At 41.4% G+C, this 20933-nt stretch overlaps 1 protein-coding gene across 1 annotated transcript in view; it reads left to right on the top strand.

Annotated features, from left to right (window-relative positions):
* Window positions 1-226: 226 nt before the first annotated feature.
* SLC10A6 (solute carrier family 10 member 6) overlaps window positions 227-20933 on the top strand; it is a 28075-nt gene continuing 7368 nt past the window's right edge. Inside the window, exons 1-4 of the mRNA XM_026509773.4 lie at window positions 227-860; window positions 14675-14793; window positions 16314-16402; window positions 18952-19127. Of these exons, the coding sequence (XP_026365558.2) occupies window positions 484-860; window positions 14675-14793; window positions 16314-16402; window positions 18952-19127 (761 nt within the window). The 5' untranslated portion in view covers window positions 227-483. The remainder of the gene's footprint in view (window positions 861-14674; window positions 14794-16313; window positions 16403-18951; window positions 19128-20933) is intronic.

Here is a 20933-nt window from a genome sequence, read left to right as displayed (position 1 = left end):
GTTTTGCTAACGCGAGGAGGAGTGGCTTTGGCTTAGCGCCTTTGTTTTTTCCAGTTAGTCTTCCTCTCCACAAAACATTGCATCCTGGTTCTTTGAAATCCCCATGGAATTTGGAGAAATTATGTCTTGGCACTCACCCTGTTTTCCTGGCACACAATGTGATGCTGACGACACAGCCCGGTCACTCCACTTGACAATAAATTTGCTTGTCTCATTTCACTTGAATATTCAGCGGTGAGTAAGAACAGAAGTGGAAAGCCTTACCACAGTTTATTATATGTTTCGTGCCCGTGATAATTACTTTTATAATGCCATTCATGAATACATTGATCAGATTAGGATGAATCACCTGGCTGGCCAATAGCTATTGGAATGATTCTCCATGCGTGACTTGGTTGCATTATTACAAAACGTGGAAGAAGAGACCTGCCCCGCCATCGCGGCAGATGTTCATTTGTAATGCTGCCTTAAGGAGATGAAGAGATGAGAGCAAATTGTTCCAGCAGCTCAGCCTGCGCTGCTAACAGTTCAGAGGAGGAGCTGCCCGTGGGACCGGAGGTACACGGGAACCTGGAACTTGTTTTCACAGTGGTGTCAGCCGTGATGATGGGCCTGCTCATGTTCTCCTTGGGATGCTCTGTGGAGTTCCGGAAGCTCTGGGTGCACATCAGGAGACCCTGGGGCATTGCTGTGGGGCTGCTCTGCCAGTTTGGCCTCATGCCTCTCATAGCCTATCTCCTGGCCATCAGCTTCTCTCTGAAGCCAGCCCAAGCTATTGCTGTTCTCGTCATGGGGTGCTGCCCGGGGGGAACCGTCTCGAACATTTTCACCTTCTGGGTCGAAGGAGACATGGATCTCAGGTAAGGTACACTAGGGAGCCCAGAAGTCTCCCCCCGACAGCACGGACACTTTCGTGTTAAAAACTCTGCCAATCTTTAGGTAGAGGTTCCAGCGGGCAACGTTTTACAGAGTTCAATCCTGGAAGGACTTTCCTTTCTGAGCTCAAAATGTCCTGGGCTGGGATCGTCCTCTGTGCTACTGGCAACTGCTTCTCCAAGGAGTAAGGGGTTTGGTTCATATGTAATAGTGGAGGCAGCTTTCCTCCTCCCCTGACGGCCCATCCCAGGCATGAACTCATTCTCGCCCACACTGGCAGCATTAACAGTCCTGGCTCCCAGTCTCCCAGGGAGTAGGCTGAGAATCCCGGGAAGCTCATGGCAGGGGTCTGTTTGGTGGTGGTGGGAGTGGTGGTGGCAGAACCACAATGACACCCTCCCAGCTCTAGTCAGCAAGTGTTACCTTTGCATCTATTTTATGAAACAAGTATTTGGGGGCACGGGGTAAAGGAGCTTGTGGGGTGTGTGATAGACATGTCCTGTTTTAGGTGCTGGTGGTGGCCTATTGAGTTGACCTAGGGAGCAACCTAAAGACTTTTATGACGAAAAATGTTCTTTCTGTCCTTGCTTTGCAGACTAAACTTTCATCACTAGAATCTCATTCCTTTGGTGTAAGCCAGGGACCTTATTTCTAATTGTGGTGTAAAGAGATGCCCCTGGGAGACATTAGGCTTTATCATTCACTTACACTTTAATGAGGATGAATTAATCACATATCTTTGGGAATACGTGTTTCAATGCAGAAAAAATGGCATTTGAAGAAAGAAAAGAGGGGATGCCTGGGTGGCTCAGTCAGTTAGGCATCTGCCTTTGCTCAGGTCCTGATCCCAGTGCTGCCTGAGGCTCCCTGCGGGAAGCCTGCTTCTCCCTCTGCCTGCAGCTCCCCCTGCTTGGGCTCTCTTTCTCTGACAAATAAATAAATAAAATCTTAAAAAAAAAAATAATAGAGAAGGCACAATTGGAAAAATAACAGCAAAAAACGGTGGTCTTTCCAGATTCTTTGTTTACTTGCGAACTGTTTTACCTCCTGCCCAAGGGAAAAATGGTTTATGAATGTAAATCTTTGCTCTCTGCTCATTCAGTTGCGATTTATTATGCGATGCATGAATGAATCTGAGGTGCGGATGGTGCTGGGAGTTCACCCCAGTGAACCAGCTACAGGTCTGGGTTTCTAGTTCTCTGCATGTGTTGAATGCTTAGCAGATGAACATATTTCACCTGTGAATTTTAATGGGTTCATTCCAAATGAATTAATTTTTATATGACAATGCTTTGAGTTACCCACTTATCAGGGGTTTGAAAAGAATCACTAGTGCAAAATATGCATTAATATACACTGCTAATTCCAATTATATAAAGTTGATCATTAACATAATAATTGGAAGATGATGAATATTCTCTACACAGTCTACGTATCAGTGATAAATTGTGGGACCTAAATATTTTTGGAAAGAAAAAGGACATTTTATGAATTGAGTCTGTTGCTAGGCATGAGGTAGATGCTTCCGTGTACTCTTTCTCTTCTTCCTTGGTTCTCATAATAACCTTGTAAGTGACCTTTTATTATCCTGAATGTTACAGCTGAGGAAATGGTGCCTCAGATTGGTTAAGGAGGTTGCCAAATGCTACAGCCGAGTATGGAAGACAGCAGATGTGAATTCACATCTGTTTCTCGTCAGTCTGCAGTGTAGGCACTTTCTTCCATGCCGTTTATTAAGACAACTCAATCTTCTGTTCTGAGTAGGAGCATAAATCTTAAACCAGTGTTCTCAAACACTTCTCTGGGAGAGAGAACATTTATTAACTTCGTCTTTTATTAGTCGACATTGTAATAAAAATGCCAGTGAATAGGAAGGAAGTCTATAAAAGATAAAGCTCATTTTGCTTCCTTTTGCCAACTCTGTCCTCAATTAGCTTCACGTTAGTCAATTATTTAACCTATAAACTTTATCTCCTCATTTGTAAAATGGGTTTAAATTACCTATTCCCCACAAGACTGTATTTTAAGGAGGAAATATACATTCAGGATGCCAGGCACATGGTAGCTATGTAATAAATATTAACTACTTCTTCCCTTTTTTAAAATTCTGATTTTGAATCTCACAAACAAAACAAAAAATAAGCAAAAAAACACAAAACAAAACAAAACCCTGTAAGAAATGAAATTTTAAGATGGTGACTAAATATTAGATTTTCAAAAGCTCATCGATACGAGTAATAAATCTTAATTCTCAGTAAAAACTGCAAATAGGAGAAAATTCAGTATTCTTTTTTTTTTTAAAGATTTTATTTATTTATTTGACAGAGAGAAACAGCCAGCGAGAGAGGGAACACAAGCAGGGGGAGTGGGAGAGGAAGAAGCAGGCTCCCAGTGGAGATGCCTGATGTGGGGCTCGATCCCAGAACTCCGGGATCACGCCCTGAGCCAAAGGCAGACGCTTAACGACTGCACCACCCAGGCGCCCCGAAAATTTAGTATTCTTGATTGAGACAATATCCAAGTTCATTACATTTCTTCCACTTGATTACCAACAAAAATAACTTTTAAGCCAAAAAAAAAAAAAAAAGTAAATAGTCGTTGGTAGGAATTCTGTTTTCATGCTAGATAAAATTCTTAAGACTTTAAAAGAACATCTTCATTTCACAAAAGAGGAAATTGAGGTTTAGCTCTGAGCAGATCTCCCAAACGTATTTCTCATGCCTTAATTCTGTGCTTCCTTCAGTCTACCTGTAGTTCTCCATGTGTTCATCCCAAGCAGGGCATTTCGGAATCAACATGTATGAACCAGTTTCTGCATTCTGTGTACCTGATGATCACACCCATCCCTGTCCCAGGCCCCTGGGCTCATCATCCAGGCATCCTCCTGTGGCTCTTTTCATTCTTCACCTCATTCACTCAGTCCGATGTCTAGACCTGTGGCCCATCCTCTTGCTCGTCACTCACAGCCAGTGCTACTTCTTTATCTCCACCGCCAGTTCCTTAGGGCAGGCCCTCTAATTCCTTTCTTGGCCAGTTGCTGTATCTTCACAGTCTTCTCTCCACCGGGGGTCTCTCCACCATGGTTTTATAGTATGTGGATGAGGCAGGCTCTGGGGTCAGACTGTCTATATTTCAATCCTGTCTTGGGAGCTCTTCCCTATAACTGGAAATCATAACACTTCCCTAAGGTATTGTAAAGAGAAATGAATGTTTCTGCATATAAAGGCTTCTCAACACCTACTAACTTAGATAGCATTAAGCCAGGTCTAACCTACTTCTCTGGGTTTATTTCCCAATAAGCACAAAATAATCTATAGTCAAAATGGACTACTCACCGTTCTCTGAACGTATCCCACACTTTTCCAACTTCCTTTGCCCATGTTGTTCCCACAGCCTGGAATGCCTATTCGGTACCTTCTAGTCATAATATTATCCTTCATTATAATTGTTCTGGAAAGCAACTGGCTGTTATATTTGAAGAGCCTAAAAAATTACCCTGTTCCTGGACTAAGCTCAGCTCGTCTTGGCTGGGTTCTTTTACATGTCTGGGGACTGGATAAATGTAGGCTGGTCTTGGATGGCCTCATCTGGGACAACTGGATTGTCTTTCACATGGTCTCTCATTCTCCAGCAGGCTGGCCTAGACCTACTCATATGACAGAGGCATGGTTCTGAAAAAGAGGAAGCACACAAGGGCTCTTGATATCTAGGCTGGAAACCAGTTCATCATTACTTCCACCACATCCCGTTGGCCAATGCGTTTTACAAGGCCAGCCCAGATTCAAGGAATGGAGAAGTAGATTCTGCCTCTTGGTGGATGAGCTGCAAGGTCACATTGCAGAGGAGGGCGTGGCTAAGAATGGAGTGAAGAACTGGGGACATTTTTGCAATCTACTCTACTAAAGATGGACGGAATTCTTGCCTTTGAGGGTAGGACATGAAAACTAAAATCTGGCATTATACTGTCATAGTTAATGTACTCTGGAGCCGGCGAGTAGAGCTGTCACTTACTAACTGGGTCATCTTGGCAGATTATATAAATTCTTTATGCTGCAGGGGCACCTGGGTGGCTCAGCTGGTTAAGCATCTGACTCGATTTCAGCTCAGGTCATCATCTCAGGGTTGTAAGATAGAGCCCCACCTTGGGCTTGCCCTGGGCGTGGAGCCTGCTTAACATTCTCTGCCTCTGCCTCCCGCCCCCAGTTGTGTGCTTACTCTCTAAAATTTAAGAAAAAATTATTTATGCTTCAGTTTCCTCACTTCTAAAATAGGGGGAAGCATAATCTATCTCATGGTTGTTGTGAGGGTTGAATGAATATATAGAAAGTGCTTAGAATCTCAGCTGGCACAGAATGCTATGGGGCCAGCAAAAGAGCACTGTGTCAGAGTCTGTGTTTTAGTCCCTGCCAAGAAGCTGTGTAACTTTGAGCAATTTACTTCTCTGGACCTCAGTTTCCTCTTCTGTAGAATCAATGCGTTAGACTGTCTGAGTCTAACTGAGTTTTGTATGTAACATAAAATTGACCATTCTAATCATTTTAGGGTACAGTTCAGTGGCATTAGTACAGTGACATGGCTGTACAGTCACCAGCGGCCATCTCTCTATAGTTCTCATCTTCTCAAACTGAAACTCTGTATTCATTACACAATAACTCCCCTTTCCCTTCAGACCCTGTCAACCACCATTCTCTTTTCTGTCTCTTTGAATTGGACTAAATGTCTCATATAAGTGAAATCCTGTAGTATCTGTCCTTCAGTATCTGGCTTATTTCACTTAGCACAATGTCTCCAGAGTGCATCCATGTTGTAGCGTTTGTCAGAATTTCCTTTCTTTTTTATTTATTTTATTTTTAAAATTTATTTGACAGAGAGAGAGAGACAGCCAGCGAGAGAGGGAACACAAGCAGGGGGCGTGGGAGAGGAAGAAGCAGGCTCCCAGCAGAGGAGCCTGATGCAGGGCTCAATCCCATAACGCTGGGATCACACCCTGAGCCGAAGGCAGATGCTTAACGACTGAGCCACCCAGGCGCCCCCAGAATTTCCTTTCTTTTTAAGGCTGTATGTTGTGTGTGTATGTCCCACATATACACATGCCGTATGTATCGCCAGCTCCATTCATCCGTCGATGGACAGGAGCATCGTTTCCATCTTCCGGCTGTTGTGAATAATGCTGCTGTGAACGTTGAGTGTGCATATCTGTTGGAGTCCCTGCTTTCAGTTCTTTTGGGCATAAACCAGAAGTGGATCTGAGGGCTTTTTAAGTTTTAAGTATTTTGGACAGTAGGAAAACAAAAGCAACATATAAAGTCTGTGTTGCCCCCGCACCCCAGTTTTCAATGTTTTTCCTGAAACTATTTGACAGAGATGCCTCCCCTCTCTGTCCCCACAGCACCAAATATGTACTTCTTTTTTTTTTTTTTAAGATTTATTTATTTATTTGACAGAGAGAGAGAGAGACAGCCAGCGACAGAGGGAACACAAGCAGGGGGAGTGCATGAGAGAGAAGCAGACTCCCCGCTGAGCAGGGAGCCCGATGTGGGGCTCGGTCCCAGGACCCTGGGATCATGACCTGAGCAGAAGGCAGACGCTTAACCGACTGAGCCACCCAGGCGCCCCCAAATCCGTACTTGTTGTCATCTGTAGGAGGGCATGGAAACAACTGAATTACTTATCCGCCTGACCCCGAGCTCTGCAATCTCCTCGAGGGCTTGTTCGCCTTTGCATATCCAGTGCCAGCCTGCTCGCGGGAGGTGCTCCACAAACACCGAGTGAATGACTGAAGGAAAGTTTCTGATTGCCTGCGTGTGATATAAAAAACCCTCTGGAAATGCAGTCAGCTTATTGGTGCTATGCGGGACAATTCCACTGTCTTCAGTTTAACAACTTCTGATACATGAGGTCCATTCTTCCCCAAGGATGTAGTTGTGTCCTGCACTGCAGAGAAAGGATTCTGACCACTGGTGGTGGTGGAGCCTGAGAGGTTCAGTGGCCAGTTTTGACCTTTGACCTCTAAAGGAGCTCTTGGTTCTTCAGCAGACACCTGGGAAATAGAACTTCAGATTCTTCAGGTCAGTCTGACATGGCCTGGTAGGGAACTGAAGATCATCTTAAGAGACAGAACTTCGATTGAATCCATGTGACTCCATGCAAGTTTCTATAACTCTCTGTACCTTAGTTTCCTTGCCTATAAAATGGAAATAATACCTACACATACGGTGGGGTGGCTGGATGGTGTAGTCAGGTAAGCGTCTGACTCTTGGTTTTGGCTCAGGTTGTGATTTCAGGGACCTGAAATCAAGCCCCACGTCAGGCTCCTAGCTCAGCACAGATTTGGCTTAAGACTGTCACTCCCTCCCCCCGTCCCTCCCCAACTCTAAAATAAATAAATCTTTAAAAAAATACCTACATATGCTTATTGTATGGATGAAAAGAGAACATATATCTAAAAGCATGAGGTATAATACTTAGCAGGTAGTGCTCAGTAAATGCTAGTTATTGCTATTGAGAGGTAACGTTTATATTGGGGGATGGAGTACCTGGCCTTGAACTCTTTCCTAAGGCCAAGTCTGTCGACCTGGGGTGATAGTATACTCCATGTCCATTTGTCTAGCCAGACGGTTTTTAATTTTTTTCCTGTGGAGAAGCAAGTGTGTACTTTCATAGTTTTGAATGTTAGAGCTCCTAATTTTATTAGTTTGATACTAAAACAACATTCGAATAATTTAAATCCAATTGCAAAATGTCATACGTACAGATACTGTGCTTTAATATACTACACATATATGTCATTTCCGTGTTTTAAGGGAGGTGCAGGATTTACCTCTTTGTCCAGACTTGCTGAAGCAGTCTCATTATTCTCTGTAATAATTTGGGGATGGTGATTCCATTCTTCTCAGTGCAAGTGGAATCTTGTTATATTGAGGTCAGCGTTTGCCAACAATTTTCCTATATGTGAACAGCCAAGAGAGCCAGTTAGCCATATCCTCTGTTTATGCTGCCCCTGGGATTTCATGGCAGTGAAAGGTGTGACTTCCACTCTACTCACACACGTTCACTGTGTGCTTTTACAGCTTTGTGGGTATCTTTTTTTTTAAAGATTTTATTTTTTAATTTATTCATTCAACAGAGATAGAGACAGCCAGCGAGAGAGGGAACACAAGCAGGAGGAGTGGGAGAGGAAGAAGCAGGCTCATAGCGGAAGAGCCTGATGTGGGGCTTGATCCCAGAACGCCGGGATCACGCCGTGAGCCGAAGGCAGACGCTTAACCGCTGTGCCACCCAGGCGCCCCTGTGGTGTATTTTTTTAAAAAATACCTGTGGGTATTTTTTTAAAAAAAGATTTTATTTATTCATTTGAGAGAGAGACAGAGGGAGCACAAGCAGGGGGAGGGGCAGAGGGAGAGGCTGATTCCCCACTGAGCTGGGAGCCCGACATGGGGCTCAATCCCAGGACCTGGAGATCATGACCTGACCTTAACTGACTGAGCCACCCAGGAGCCCCATTTTTTTTTTTAAAGATTTTATTTATTCATTTGAGAGAGAGAAAACATTGTGGGTATTTCTAACAGTTGGCAGAGCACCATCTGTCGAGCGCCATGGGCTTGAACATTTTTGTAAAGCATGGAAGCAGAAAACTATGCAGTCAAGGGTATAGGATCAGTCCGATAGAAATCTCACATTTGCTTCCCACAGTCATGAATCTTACCTTTCTGCTGTTTGTGCCAAAGCAATTCACTGGGAAAGTGCTGTGCAACTTCTCCAGAAGTTCAAGATTAAAGCGATGTAATGTGGAATTTCCTTCAGGGCTTAGTAATATGAAGAGCCAAGGAATGTAGCATTATCATAGGCTAAGAATTTGGAAAACCTTCCCATACACCCTCTTTGTGGACAGAGGTTTGAGAGCTGTGGCAAACTGCTTTTCTTCCTTTATCTGTTCTTTAGTTAGGAAGAAGTCTTTGCTCCAAGTAAGCTAGCTAACTTTCTTTTTCTTTCTTTCTTTCTTTCTTTCTTTCTTTCTTTCTTTCTTTCTTTCTTTCTTTCTTTCTTTCTTTCTTTCTTTCTTTCTCTCCCCCTCCCTCCCTCCCTCCCTCCCTCCCTTCCTTCCTTCCTTCCTTCCTTTCTAAGATTTCATTTATTCATTTGACTGAGAGAGAGAGTGAAAGAGCACAAGCGGGGGGAAAAGGCAGAGGCAGAGGGAGAAGCAGCCTCCCCACCTGAGCAGGGAGCCCGATGCAGGACTCAATCCTGGTGACTGACTGAGCCACCCATGCACCCCTAAGCTTTTTTAGTAGGAGAAAATAATTTAAACTTCATATAGAATAAAATATATGCAAGAACTAAGAAAAGCTTGAAAAGAAAAATTTAAGTGGAAGTATTTGCTCTATCATATGTGAAAACAGAAGTCTGGTATTTGCTTAGGGAAAAAAACACTTTGAAAAAAAAAAAAAGAAAAAAACATTTGAGGGTGCCAGGGTGGCTCAGTCAGTTAAGTGTCTGCCTTCGGCTGGGGTCATAGTCCTGGAGTCCCACCTCCCTGCTCAGCAGGAAGTCCGCTTCTCCTCCTGCCCCTCGCCCCACTCCCGTGCTCTCTCTCTTTCTCTCTCAAATAAGTAAATAAAATCTTTAAAAAAAAAAAAGAAGTGAAGGAGAAATAAGGCTTTCTCTGACAAACCAAAATAAAGAAAAAAAAAAAACATTTTGAATACATTTGGACATTTAACATATAAGGAGGTTTGCACCTGAATTTAGTAGAAAATTATTTGGTGAATAGTATTGACATACTTGCCCCTCAATATAGAAGACCTTCTATCATATAAAATATAAATGTTAGATGAGCTAAAAATATAAATATAAAATATCAACCTATAAACAGGTAAGAAGTGGGGGCAACATTTGAATACCCTCAGGATAGGATTGAAAATCTTTAACAAGAGAAACTCAGAAGCCATTAAAAAATGGACAGATATGAGTATCTCAGTGTTAATTTTTTATTATGGCAAAAGCCATGAGTGTAGTCAAAAATATACAATAAGTTCGGAGAAGCTAGTTGTATTATGCATGATGATACATACTCTGATTTTAAAAGAGCTCCTACAAGTAGAGAAGAAAAAATCAGACAAAGCTGTTTAAAGAGGACATCCAAGAGGTCAGTAAATATAAAAGAAAGCACAAGCTCATAGAGAGTCACGTGCATAACAAAATAACAGGTGTATTTTTCAGTGTTCTCATGAGAATTAAAAGGGATTGATCATATCCAGTGTGGGCAAGATTGTGAAGTATAACAATCTTGTTGGAAAATAATATGGTGGTATCTACTAAAATAAAAAACAGACCTTTAACGTAGCAATTCCATTTTGAGGAATCTATTCTACAGAAATAAAATAATTATTTCAAGTGAAATACATATAAGAATGTTTATCATAACTTTGTTTATGGTGGAAAAGCACCCAAAGCAATTTATTCATCATTAATGAAGGGTTTGAAGAAATTACAGCGTATTTAGATTACGGTGTACTCTTCATTCTTTAAGCGAAAGAGTTTAAGCTACATGTGTTGCCTTGAAGGGATATCTGTGGTTCAGTGGAGGAAAAAAGCAGCCAAGCTGCAGAGTAAGATATATTGTGTGATTGCTTTAAAAAGAAAGAACAAAGATGAAAAGAAAGAACAAAGAAAAAAACCTCTATTTATTGAACAAACAATTATAAAGTAGGACTTTGTAAAAGCAAAAATTAAAGCAAAAAACTAAAAAGAAAATAGGACTTATTAAAAAAAATAAGACGAGAAATATACAATCACTAGTGAATTACCGAAGTCTGAATTTCTTTATTTTTTTTTAAATTTTAAAAATTTTATTTATTTGAGAGAGAGAGACAAAGATGGCATGAGTGGGGAGAGGGACAGAGGGAGAAGGAGAAGCAAACTCTCTGCTGAGTAGGGAGCCCCACAGGGGGCTCAATCCCAGGACCCTGAGATCATGACCTGAGCTGAAGGTGGAAGCTTAACTGACTGAGCCACCCAGGCGCCGCCTAAGTCTGGATTTCTGAAAAGGGCACCGATCAGCTAAATATTTGCTCCTTAAGATGTTATATTCACATTTATACTTTGAAAAGCATGATTTTAGTTATTTGGTAGAAAATCTCTGTTTTTCTGGATTACTGTTGGGATGTTTGCCATTGCAGTTCAGTGTGAAGGGATCATTTTAGTAAGATTTTCAAGGGTCACTTGCAGATACATGACATACGAGGAAGGCAGAGAGAACATTGTCCTAACACCAGGGTATTGACACATTGGTTCATTCTTTGATTCATACATTTATTCAGTAATTATTTAATGAGCTCCTCCAATGTGCTGTAGCGTGAGACTGCCAGGTCCTAGGGATGGTGAGGCCAATAAGTTCCTTGCCCTCAAGCAACTCACAGTCAGCCAGTCTGCCACATATCGATAGGTAAACAAGCACTGGTGTAGGGCACTGCATATGAGGTAATGTGAATAAAAATGTCTAGAGGGCAATGCCAGCTGTTCCTCCAGAATGAACATTCTAAGTGCAGAGAGGTTACACTGCAGCACTGAGGAAGGAAAAGCCCAAGGCCAGCCAGGTTTGGGCAGAAAATGTTTTTGATCCCCCCCATGCCAGTATGTCCATCATACTATATTTACAGCAAAGTCCCTCGATGAAAAATATAGAAAAAACCCTGAATAATCAGACTGGGAGCAGTGCTATACAGTCTCCCATGAAGATGGGCTCCCTTGGTGGGCTGGGTGGTGGCTTGCCTCTCAGTCTCTTGGCCATTTGTGCCACGGATGCAGACTGGGCATATACTCTGTGCAAGGCAGTCCACTGCGAGAACTCAAACAATGAACATTTAAAAGTTTCCAGGCTCTCTGGACCTGGAGTTGAGGTGGATAAACTCTCGCCCTGGGTTGGGTTATGTGAAGCTCCATTTGCCTCACTTCACCAAATAGAGCAGCATTAACAGTGTCCAGAAACAGTTTGTATGTGCTTAGACAGATTGTGTAATTTTCCCCCTCAATTAAAAAATATTTTATAGTCCTGAAGAATATCTGATTTCCATTTACCTGCTTTCCCTAATTCTACTAACTCACTCTTTCACTGGTTCCGTCACCCAGAGAGGGACAAAGGATAGCCCAAGCTTGGGAGTTGGGAGTAGAGGTGAGGGAGGCAAGGATGGTTCTGGGGTGAAGGCACCAATAACTGGGGGAAGGTTGGATGGTCCCAAATCAGATTCTCGGGTTCTCATCCTTTTTGATCTTCTATTGGCATTTAGCCTTCATTTGAGGGCTCTTTTTTTCTCAGCTTTCATGAAGCATCATCTCCTAGCTCTCCATCCACTCCTCTGCTCCTTCTCTATATGCACCATGGCTCCCCTCCCACACCCCTATCCAGAGCAGGAAAGGTCCTCTCACGGGTCTGCTCCCCATGCCCCTGGTCTCTCATTATGCATGCTTTCCTCCTTGCACCGATGCTATGCATTTTGACTAAGTCCTCTTCTCCAATTAAGAAATGCAAAGGCTTAGAAAAATAAGGCTTTATATATTTGGAAAAAATAGAAACAACATATTATAAATTTATGAAGCAATAACATTCTGTATGATGGAATAAAAGTATAGTAATCGAGAGTTTTTATGGGTCATGATCTCAGGGTCGTGAGATCAAGCCCCACATGGGCTCTGCACTGGGCACAGAGCCTGCTTAGGATTCTCTCCCTCCTGTTCCCTCTCCTTCTGCCCCTCCCCCTCTTCTTTAAAAAAAAAAAGGAAAAAAAAGGGGAAAGATACAGAGTCTTTAAAGTTTCAAAACTGAAGGATTTTACTCCTATATATTATATACTTGCAAATCCTCAAGACTCACAGTACTAAATTTGTTATCCTTTTCAATTGTCTATCAGAAATCATTCCAGCTTTGTTCAACAAAGACCAAAACTCTGTTCTGATTATCCTCATTTGTTTTCCGGGTAAAGCTGTGTGGTGTGACTATTGTTCAGCTCCTGCACCTACATTTCACTTCCCAAGATGGCCAGATTTGTATGTCTAGTGGTGACAGCAGCTGTGGTCCTGAGTTTTCCTTTGCCCACCCAGGATATTTCTGGTGGATGTCCTATTGTCATCCCTAACTGAACATGTCCCCCCAGATTGATGCTAAGTGACCAGTTCTTTTGTCAACCACAGTATCATTTTGAAGTCCAGAAATCTTACTGTCTATTGTAACTCACCACTCTACTTCAATTCCTATTTCTAACCATGGGATTATACAATATCAGAATTCAAAGAGAACTTTTATTTGAGTCTAGCATCCCACATCAATTCTATTTGCTATGGTTCTGTAATTTCTCTGGCTCTGTCCAGCTTGTTCTGAGAATCTGTGCTGTGGGGTCCCTTTTCTATCCATGGGAATCTTGGTGTATGTGGTATTTGGATAACTTCTGACAGATAACACCACACGCTGGGCAAATGCTTAGCCTTGTGGCAAACTTGCCCTATTCCCATCTCCTGGTAGCAAAATTAGACAAAGACATGGGAATAGAAAACTACAGACCAATATTCCTTATGAATATTTATGCAAACTTTTAAAAATGCAAACATTTTTTAAAAAGATTTATTTATTGAGAGAGAGAGAGAAAGAGAATATCCAGGCAGACTGCTGCTGAGTGTGGAGCCCAATGCAGAGCGTGATCTTGGGACCCATGAGATCATGACCTGAGCCAAAACCAAGAGTCAGACACTCAACTGACTTGAGCCAAACAGGTACCCCTAATGCAAACATTTTTAATAGAACACCTTCATGGATTGATGGCAGGTGTGTAAAATGGTGCAGCTGCTTTGGAAATAGCATTTCCTCAGAAAGTTCAGCTATGATCCAACAATTCCACTCCTGGTATCCACCTGAGAGAATTGAACTCATATGTCTGCACAAAAAATTGTGCACAAATAGTCATAGCTGCATTATTCATAATGACCAAAAAGTGGAAACTCCTCAAATGTCTATCAGTTAATGGAAGGGCAGCAATAATGTGGCCTATCCACACAATGGAATATTACTCAATCATAAAAATGGCATACTGATACATGTTAAAATGTGGATGGAGCTGAAAAACATTATGCTAAGTGAAAGAAGTCAGACACACAAAAAAGGCACATATTTATGATGGTACTCATATGAAATGTCCAGAATGGGCAATCCTATAAAGACAGAAAGTGGATTACGGGTTGCCAGGGACTAGGAAAAGAAGAGAATGAACAATGACAGCTAATGGATTAGGGTTTCTTTTTGGGGTGATAAAAAATTATGGAAATAGAGAATGTTGCATAGTCTTGTGAATATATTAAAATACTTCAAAATAATGAATTTTATGGTTTACAAATTATATCTCAATAGAAAAAAAAACTGTATACAGGAAAAAAAAACCCTTATACTACCAGAACATGGAGGATACGTGGGTTCTCACATATATATGACTTAATGGAGGGGCATCAAATATTGCTGGAAATCTTTTTCTAGACCACAAATACAGCCATCATTTGTTGAGTAACAAGACAGGAGTGATCTTCAAGTAACTTATGCCACGTAATCTCTAAGGTGTGTCCTGGGCGTTGCTTTTGGTCAGGATTTAAATCCATCATTTCAAACTCTTCCTCTTTTTTTTTTTTAAAGTAGGCTCCATCCCCAATATGGGGCTTGAACTCATGACCCTGAGATCAAGAGTCACCCGCTCCACCGACTGAGCCAGCCAGGCACCCCTCAAACTCCTCCTCTTAAGCATCATTTTAATTTCACTTTCAGCATCACTATGACAACCTGTTCCACACTGGCTGCTCTGGGAATGATGCCGCTTTGCCTGTATCTCTACACCTTGCCCTGGAATCTTGAGCAGAATCTCGCCATCCCGTATCAGAACATAGGTCTGTACTGGACTTGTGAAATGGTAATAGTAATGGTGATGGTAATGATAATAGCTGTCGTTTGTTATGTGTGTCCTCTACGTGGGTTTTTAAATAAACAAATTCTCCAACACTTCTATATAGATTCTATGACTAGTTCCACTTCCTAGATTTTTAGGATAATAGAAATTAAGTAACTTCACCAAGTTTGTGCTGCTGATCAGTGAAGAACTGGAATTCTGACTTGGGCATCTGATGGCAAAGTCCAAGCTCTTAACCTTACAAGAGTTCACCTTTGAAAATAAAGAAAGAGAAGTTACTTATTAAGAACATGCTTACATAATGCATTACAAAGCTGTTGGTCTTGTTATGATCCAAAGGTTTACTGGATCACGGTGGGTCTAGTAAGACCTTACTTCCTGCAACTCCACTTTTCACATGGCCTGTGAGCCTTCACATTTTTACTGATCCAACATGAATGATACCTTTCGATTATTAGAGTGTATCCGCATGCCACAACCATACCCATATTTCTTCCCTATCTCCTTTTAAGATCGTCATTTCTCATTAAACTCTGCCCTTTTTCTAGAGATCTCAGTTCACTTTCTAGGCTTGGGAGAAAACCTTGGTGAAATGATACGTTTATTGCTGCTTGCTCAGAATTTTTGGAAAATCGGCAGAAACCATTATTCTTAAAATTGTCAATCTGGAGTCTCAAGTAATCGCTTGGAGGGCCTTACAACCCAGGGCCCACAGTTCAAAAACATGAATAGAGCCATGTTCCCATAACAGCTGGAGTCCATTGAATTTGTAAAATTTGAGTGAAATCTTAGAAATGATTTATGTGCAACTTTTTCTGATCAGTTGTTTACACATTCCATTTTGATAATATATTCTACAAGACACTTGTAAACACTTAAAGCCCAACATATTATGAGCAACTCATATAACTTTGCGGCCAGTTTTACAGGAATTTGGCCAGATTTAGAAGCCAGTGGATCTCTGCTCTACTGAGCCTGCCTTCAATGCTTTTATTCACTTGTGCTCATTAAAAGGCACGTTTTCCCCACCACCTTTGGGTTACACTTGCAGAATATGAGAAATAGCTTTGGTATGTGTAACAGATGGTGTTTTTATACCTGCAATAGGTATGCTTTGTAAAACAGATGACTCATTGGCTTCAAATGGGGAAAAAATAGCTGTGGTCGTGGAGGGGTGACCCCACGCATAGCAACCAAAGACTTTTGCCGACTCCTCCTGTTTTCTAACTTTTACATTTCTGGTTGTCTCTAAAATTCCATGTCATTGTCAGAGGGATTTTTAGAGAGAGTGATGATGGAACATGAATAGTGGCATTCAGTCTTAATGTATACTCTTCAAAGGCCATTTTCCAAAGGTGTTTTTCTTTCTTTATATTTGGAGGTGGATGCAGAAATAAAATGCAGCTTTAATGAAAGCCTTTATCTCATGGAAATAGAAATGGTGGAGGACTGAGCAGTCCAGGTGAGAGGGGTTACCTTCTGATGGATTTTTCTTCTCAGGAATCACTCTTGTGTGCTTGACCATCCCCGTGGCCTTTGGGATCTATGTGAACTACAGGTGGCCTAAGCAATCCAAAATCATCCTCAAGGTAAGCAGCTCCCCATGGTGGTTAATGTATCCTTAGACAGAGACTGGAAAGACAGACGGAGACAATGACTCAAAGAGATGGGCCAGTCGAATACAACCCCATCCCCAGCAGTTTTCCTTATACGTCTTGATTTTTGGATCTAGCCTCCATATTTCCTCCACTCTTGTAAGCCATGCTCTGTCACTCCCGTTGGCCCACACACTGACACTTAGGACACACTGGCAAGTGTGGGACTCTTGCTTTAGTGCCAGGAAAGCTAAGGCGTGTGTGTGGCCACAGAGAACCCAGAGCCCATCTATTCACCAGGCTCCACACAAGTGCTCTCGAGGTGAAGGCTGGTCAGGCGTGCGGGCGGCAGAGCCCCAGGGTGAAGAGTAGGGGTGGTTTCATGAAAAAGTAGGGCTGTTTTTCAGAAGCATTCCCAAAGAAGCTTCCGAGGTGCAAGTTTGTACACACGAACAAGGGCTGCTGACCACGTGAAAAACTGTCAAAGAGAAATCATGCAGAATGCACTGGCAAGTCTGGCCATGGGATGATGGCAGCTGGAACCTCCTACCTCCTCTTGACTTTCCGGCATTGTCCTCTGTCTGCTGGAGGAACAAGCTCATGTCCTGTCTTAAAAAGATCTCTAAAACAGCTTTTAAAAATATCTAAAAATGACTTTTAAAAATATAAGAATAGCTTTAAAAAATGTTGAGACGTTCTCAACAAAGATGTCAACATCCTGGGGTGTTTTCGGTTTTTTCAACGAGGTGTCATTTTAGAAGATGTAAGATTGGGCTGTGTGCTGCTTTATGAAGATTTTTACAGTGCTTTACTTACATTCTGCATTTATAGAGGAATAAATGTTTGGGGCTAGTTGGAGGCTGAACAAATGCATCTCAGTTCATTTTAGTTTTGGGTTTCTGGTTTGGTTCTTGCTGTCTGGCTCCACCGACCGCTCCACATGCCTGCACAAATGCATGCTGCTTTCTCGCTTCGGCCCAAGATGGACCAACTCCCATGATTCTGTCAATGGGATGAAGGGGAAGGTGGCTTGACAAGCAGACAGGGGCCTGGAGGGAGGCTTCAGACTTGTGCATTTGGATTGCATCTCGGTGTGTGACTGTGATTTCAGTAGGAAAACATTCCAGTGCGGCTGTGTATGCTATCATTTTGTTTACAAAACAAGAGGACAGAGTGTGATCATGGAAACCTCTTACTTTTCCAATACTTTATTTCTGATAAAGTACTAGCAAGCACTCTGTCTTGTTATTGTAATTTTGGTGTTTCCAGATCCTCTGTTAGTCCCTCAGTGTCAGTGGAGAAATGAGATAAAATTTCTGCAGGTGACTTTTATTATCTGTAAAGAGCAGATGTAAAACCCCTTTCTTTTGCCTGTTTCATAGGATGTGTGGCAGAAAATATTTAATAATATACATAAATATTCTGGAGCACCTTAGTAAAAAAACTAGGATAATTTAATCATTTTGATATATTTTCATTTTCTGTTCTTGGTCCTCTTTTAATTTTAGATCTGATACGTTTTCTGAACATATTGCTCTTGGTGAATTTTTGAACTTTGAAATCCTTTTTTGACAGGAAGATGAAGAGGGATTTTGACAATCAGAGGACATCTTTGTGTGTTCTAGCATTTTCCCATTAAGCAGGGACCCAGTCTGTCTTTGTGTTTGAGCAGTAAAAATAATCCCAGAGCACATCTGCGGTGTGTTGGGTTGTTGTTGCTTTGTTCTGCTCCCCTGGGACCACCTTCCTCCACACCTTGAATCATTTCAAATCCCAATTGATGCCATAACGAGATGTATAGTTTGTTGTCTACATGGTATGAATGGGAGCTTGTCAAAATCCTAATTTTCTCCAAATATTCTGGGTCTGGCTTCCTTTTTCCCTGATCTAACACTCAGACTATTGGAAATTCTTTTTTGTTGATTTCTTGTTTTTGCTGAACAACAAAAAGAACAGTATTCATTTGGGAGAGGAAAGAGGTATCTGTCAGTACTTATGTTACATTAATGTCAGCCCAGATTGTCTAGTAAAGATTGGGTACATTTCACTTGGAGGACAGAAGGGCAGAGATCAAAGCAGTAAACAGCCATTGGCAGTCGAGGGGGTGGTAGGAAGAGAATGGCGGATAGCGAGGCAGGGCAGACCTCAGACAAGAGGTTACCAGCAAAGGATCTAAGAAAGTGCGTGTAGGGGTGTTGGGGCTTATTGTCAGATTTCACTTGTCTCATAAATTTGTCCTATCCATGAAAAACTCCACTACCCAATCCTTCCGGCAAAATCCTCTACTTCAAGGGAAACAGTACTGGTCATAAAATAAGGCTTAGATTTGTGTCGAGCCTCACCAATTTCCTGCTTAGCCAAGTCAGTTGACCAATTTGGAGCTTAAGTTTCTTTTCTGTAAAATGAGATCGGATTTGGTGGTAAGTCCCCTCTTTTTTCCAAAACGTCTAGGTTCCCAGCTTCTTAGAGCAGTGATGGACTTTTCAAAATAGAACTAAAAGACCACGATGTTTACATGTACTTATTTTATTGGTTTACTTTAGATTGGGGCCATTGTTGGTGGGGTCCTCCTTTTGGTGGTCGCAGTTGCTGGTGTGGTGTTGGCAAAAGGATCTTGGAACTCAGACATCACTCTTCTGACCGTCAGTTTCATCTTTCCTTTGATCGGCCATGTCGCGGGCTTTCTGCTGGCACTTCTTACCCACCAGTCTTGGCCGAGGTACAGTTAAATGATCCCTGCACTTTTTTGAGGAGGATAAAGTAAACACTCGGCCTCTGGCAGGCTTTGCTGCCTGGCTGTGTCAGGAGACATTGAGAGTTTTGACTTACAAGGTGAATGGAACAGGACAGATCATCATAAAGAGGGTGAAAAGATCATGGTAAATCTTATGTAAATGAGAGTAAAGGACAGATTGATGGGAAGTTGTAATCTGTGAAATTAGGATTGGGGTGTTAACATCATGTGTTGAAATCTGGACACATTTCTCTTCTTATTCTAGTAATTAGATAGGGGTGAGATGGTTTCATTAAATATAGAGATCATTCTAGGGCATGAGCAAAATTCAAGAGATTGAGCATTTATCCACAGTCTGTGCCAAATTCTGTAAAAGTGCTAATTATAAGGGGCAAGAGGAGAAAGGACAAACTGGAGAAATAAGATAGGAATTTATCTGAAATATTATCATTACAAGTTGGGGCATATAATTTATAAATTTGTGAAATATTAAAAATGATAATATTCCATGTTGTTATGTCTATAGATGAGATGAGTATTAACATACAATATTGGAGGAAACATAAGTTGGCAAAAACTCACTGGAAGACGATTTAGTCATATCAATAGCCTTATAAATATTTATAGCTGTTCACTCGGTGATTTTACTTCTAGAAATCTGTCCTGCAGCTAGGACTATCAGATAAACACACGAATATTGATGTGCAAGGATGTTAATTGCAGTGTTATTTATAGATATAAAAATAGAAACAATTTAAATATCTAACAATAGGGAGATACTTAATTCATGATATGTCTATGTGATGGAATATAATGCATCACTTTTATTGCTTTTGGAATATACTTAAAAGATAAATTTAAAAGAAAATGGAAAATGGGATACATTTTGATTCCCATTTTGTGGAAGAAGGCAAAAGAATTTTATGCATGGAAAAATACTGGAAGAAATGCACCATATGCTAATACTGTTTAATTTTGAGTAGTAGGATTAAGAGTAATTTCAGTTTCTTAATTTTTGGGGGAGGGTATATTTCCTGAGTTTTTCAATGAGTATGCACCACTTCTAAAATAAAAAAAGAATTATTGAAGAAAAGTGAACTAGGTAGTTGAACTTCAAAGGTAGAGTTTGGGAAATGAAAAACCTTAAAAGACAGATTTAAGTAAAAGAGAATAGAAAGTGATATGCATTTTGATTTTTTACTTTATAGAAGAAATCTCTTTCTAGTCTGCTTGGAGAACATTTAGGATTATCCCAGGTACTGGGTAAGGCTCTGCCTATTTTATCTCATTTACTTTTTACTACAAGCCTGAGAAGTAGTTCCTATTAGTACCCTCATTCTACAGATGAGCAAATCCTTCAAGACATGGAGTAACATGACCAAGTTCATAGAGGCCGAATGCTGTGGAGTTAGGATGTGAACCGGGGTTTGTTCGCAAAGCCAATAATTAGGAACACAGACTGTTGAGTGGTTGAAATATAATTGGACCTGGAGAGAGAGTATTCCCATGGCAAAATGTACTTAACAATCTTGTCTTTTTCATACCTGATGGCTTGAGAAGGATCAGGACTGAGATGCTGCATTTGCCTTGTGAATAGTCCAGGTGTGAGGTCCAGCTTTGCAGCGTAATCATACCAAGTAATTGACAGGCGTCCGAAAGGAAGGTGGTCCAAAGAAAGCATAGGAAGCAAGAGAGTAAGTAGAAATAAAATAAGAGCTTCAGAACTTACCCTGGACCAATATTTTCACACCCACATTATACCTCCCCTTGTTACCTCCGCATTCTAAACCA

The sequence above is a fragment of the Ursus arctos genome, unplaced genomic scaffold (genome assembly GCF_023065955.2).
Source record: "Ursus arctos isolate Adak ecotype North America unplaced genomic scaffold, UrsArc2.0 scaffold_9, whole genome shotgun sequence".
NCBI lineage: Eukaryota > Metazoa > Chordata > Mammalia > Carnivora > Ursidae > Ursus > Ursus arctos.
The sequence above is the reverse complement of the archived record's forward strand: the minus strand, read 5'-3'. Positions and strand labels throughout refer to the sequence as shown.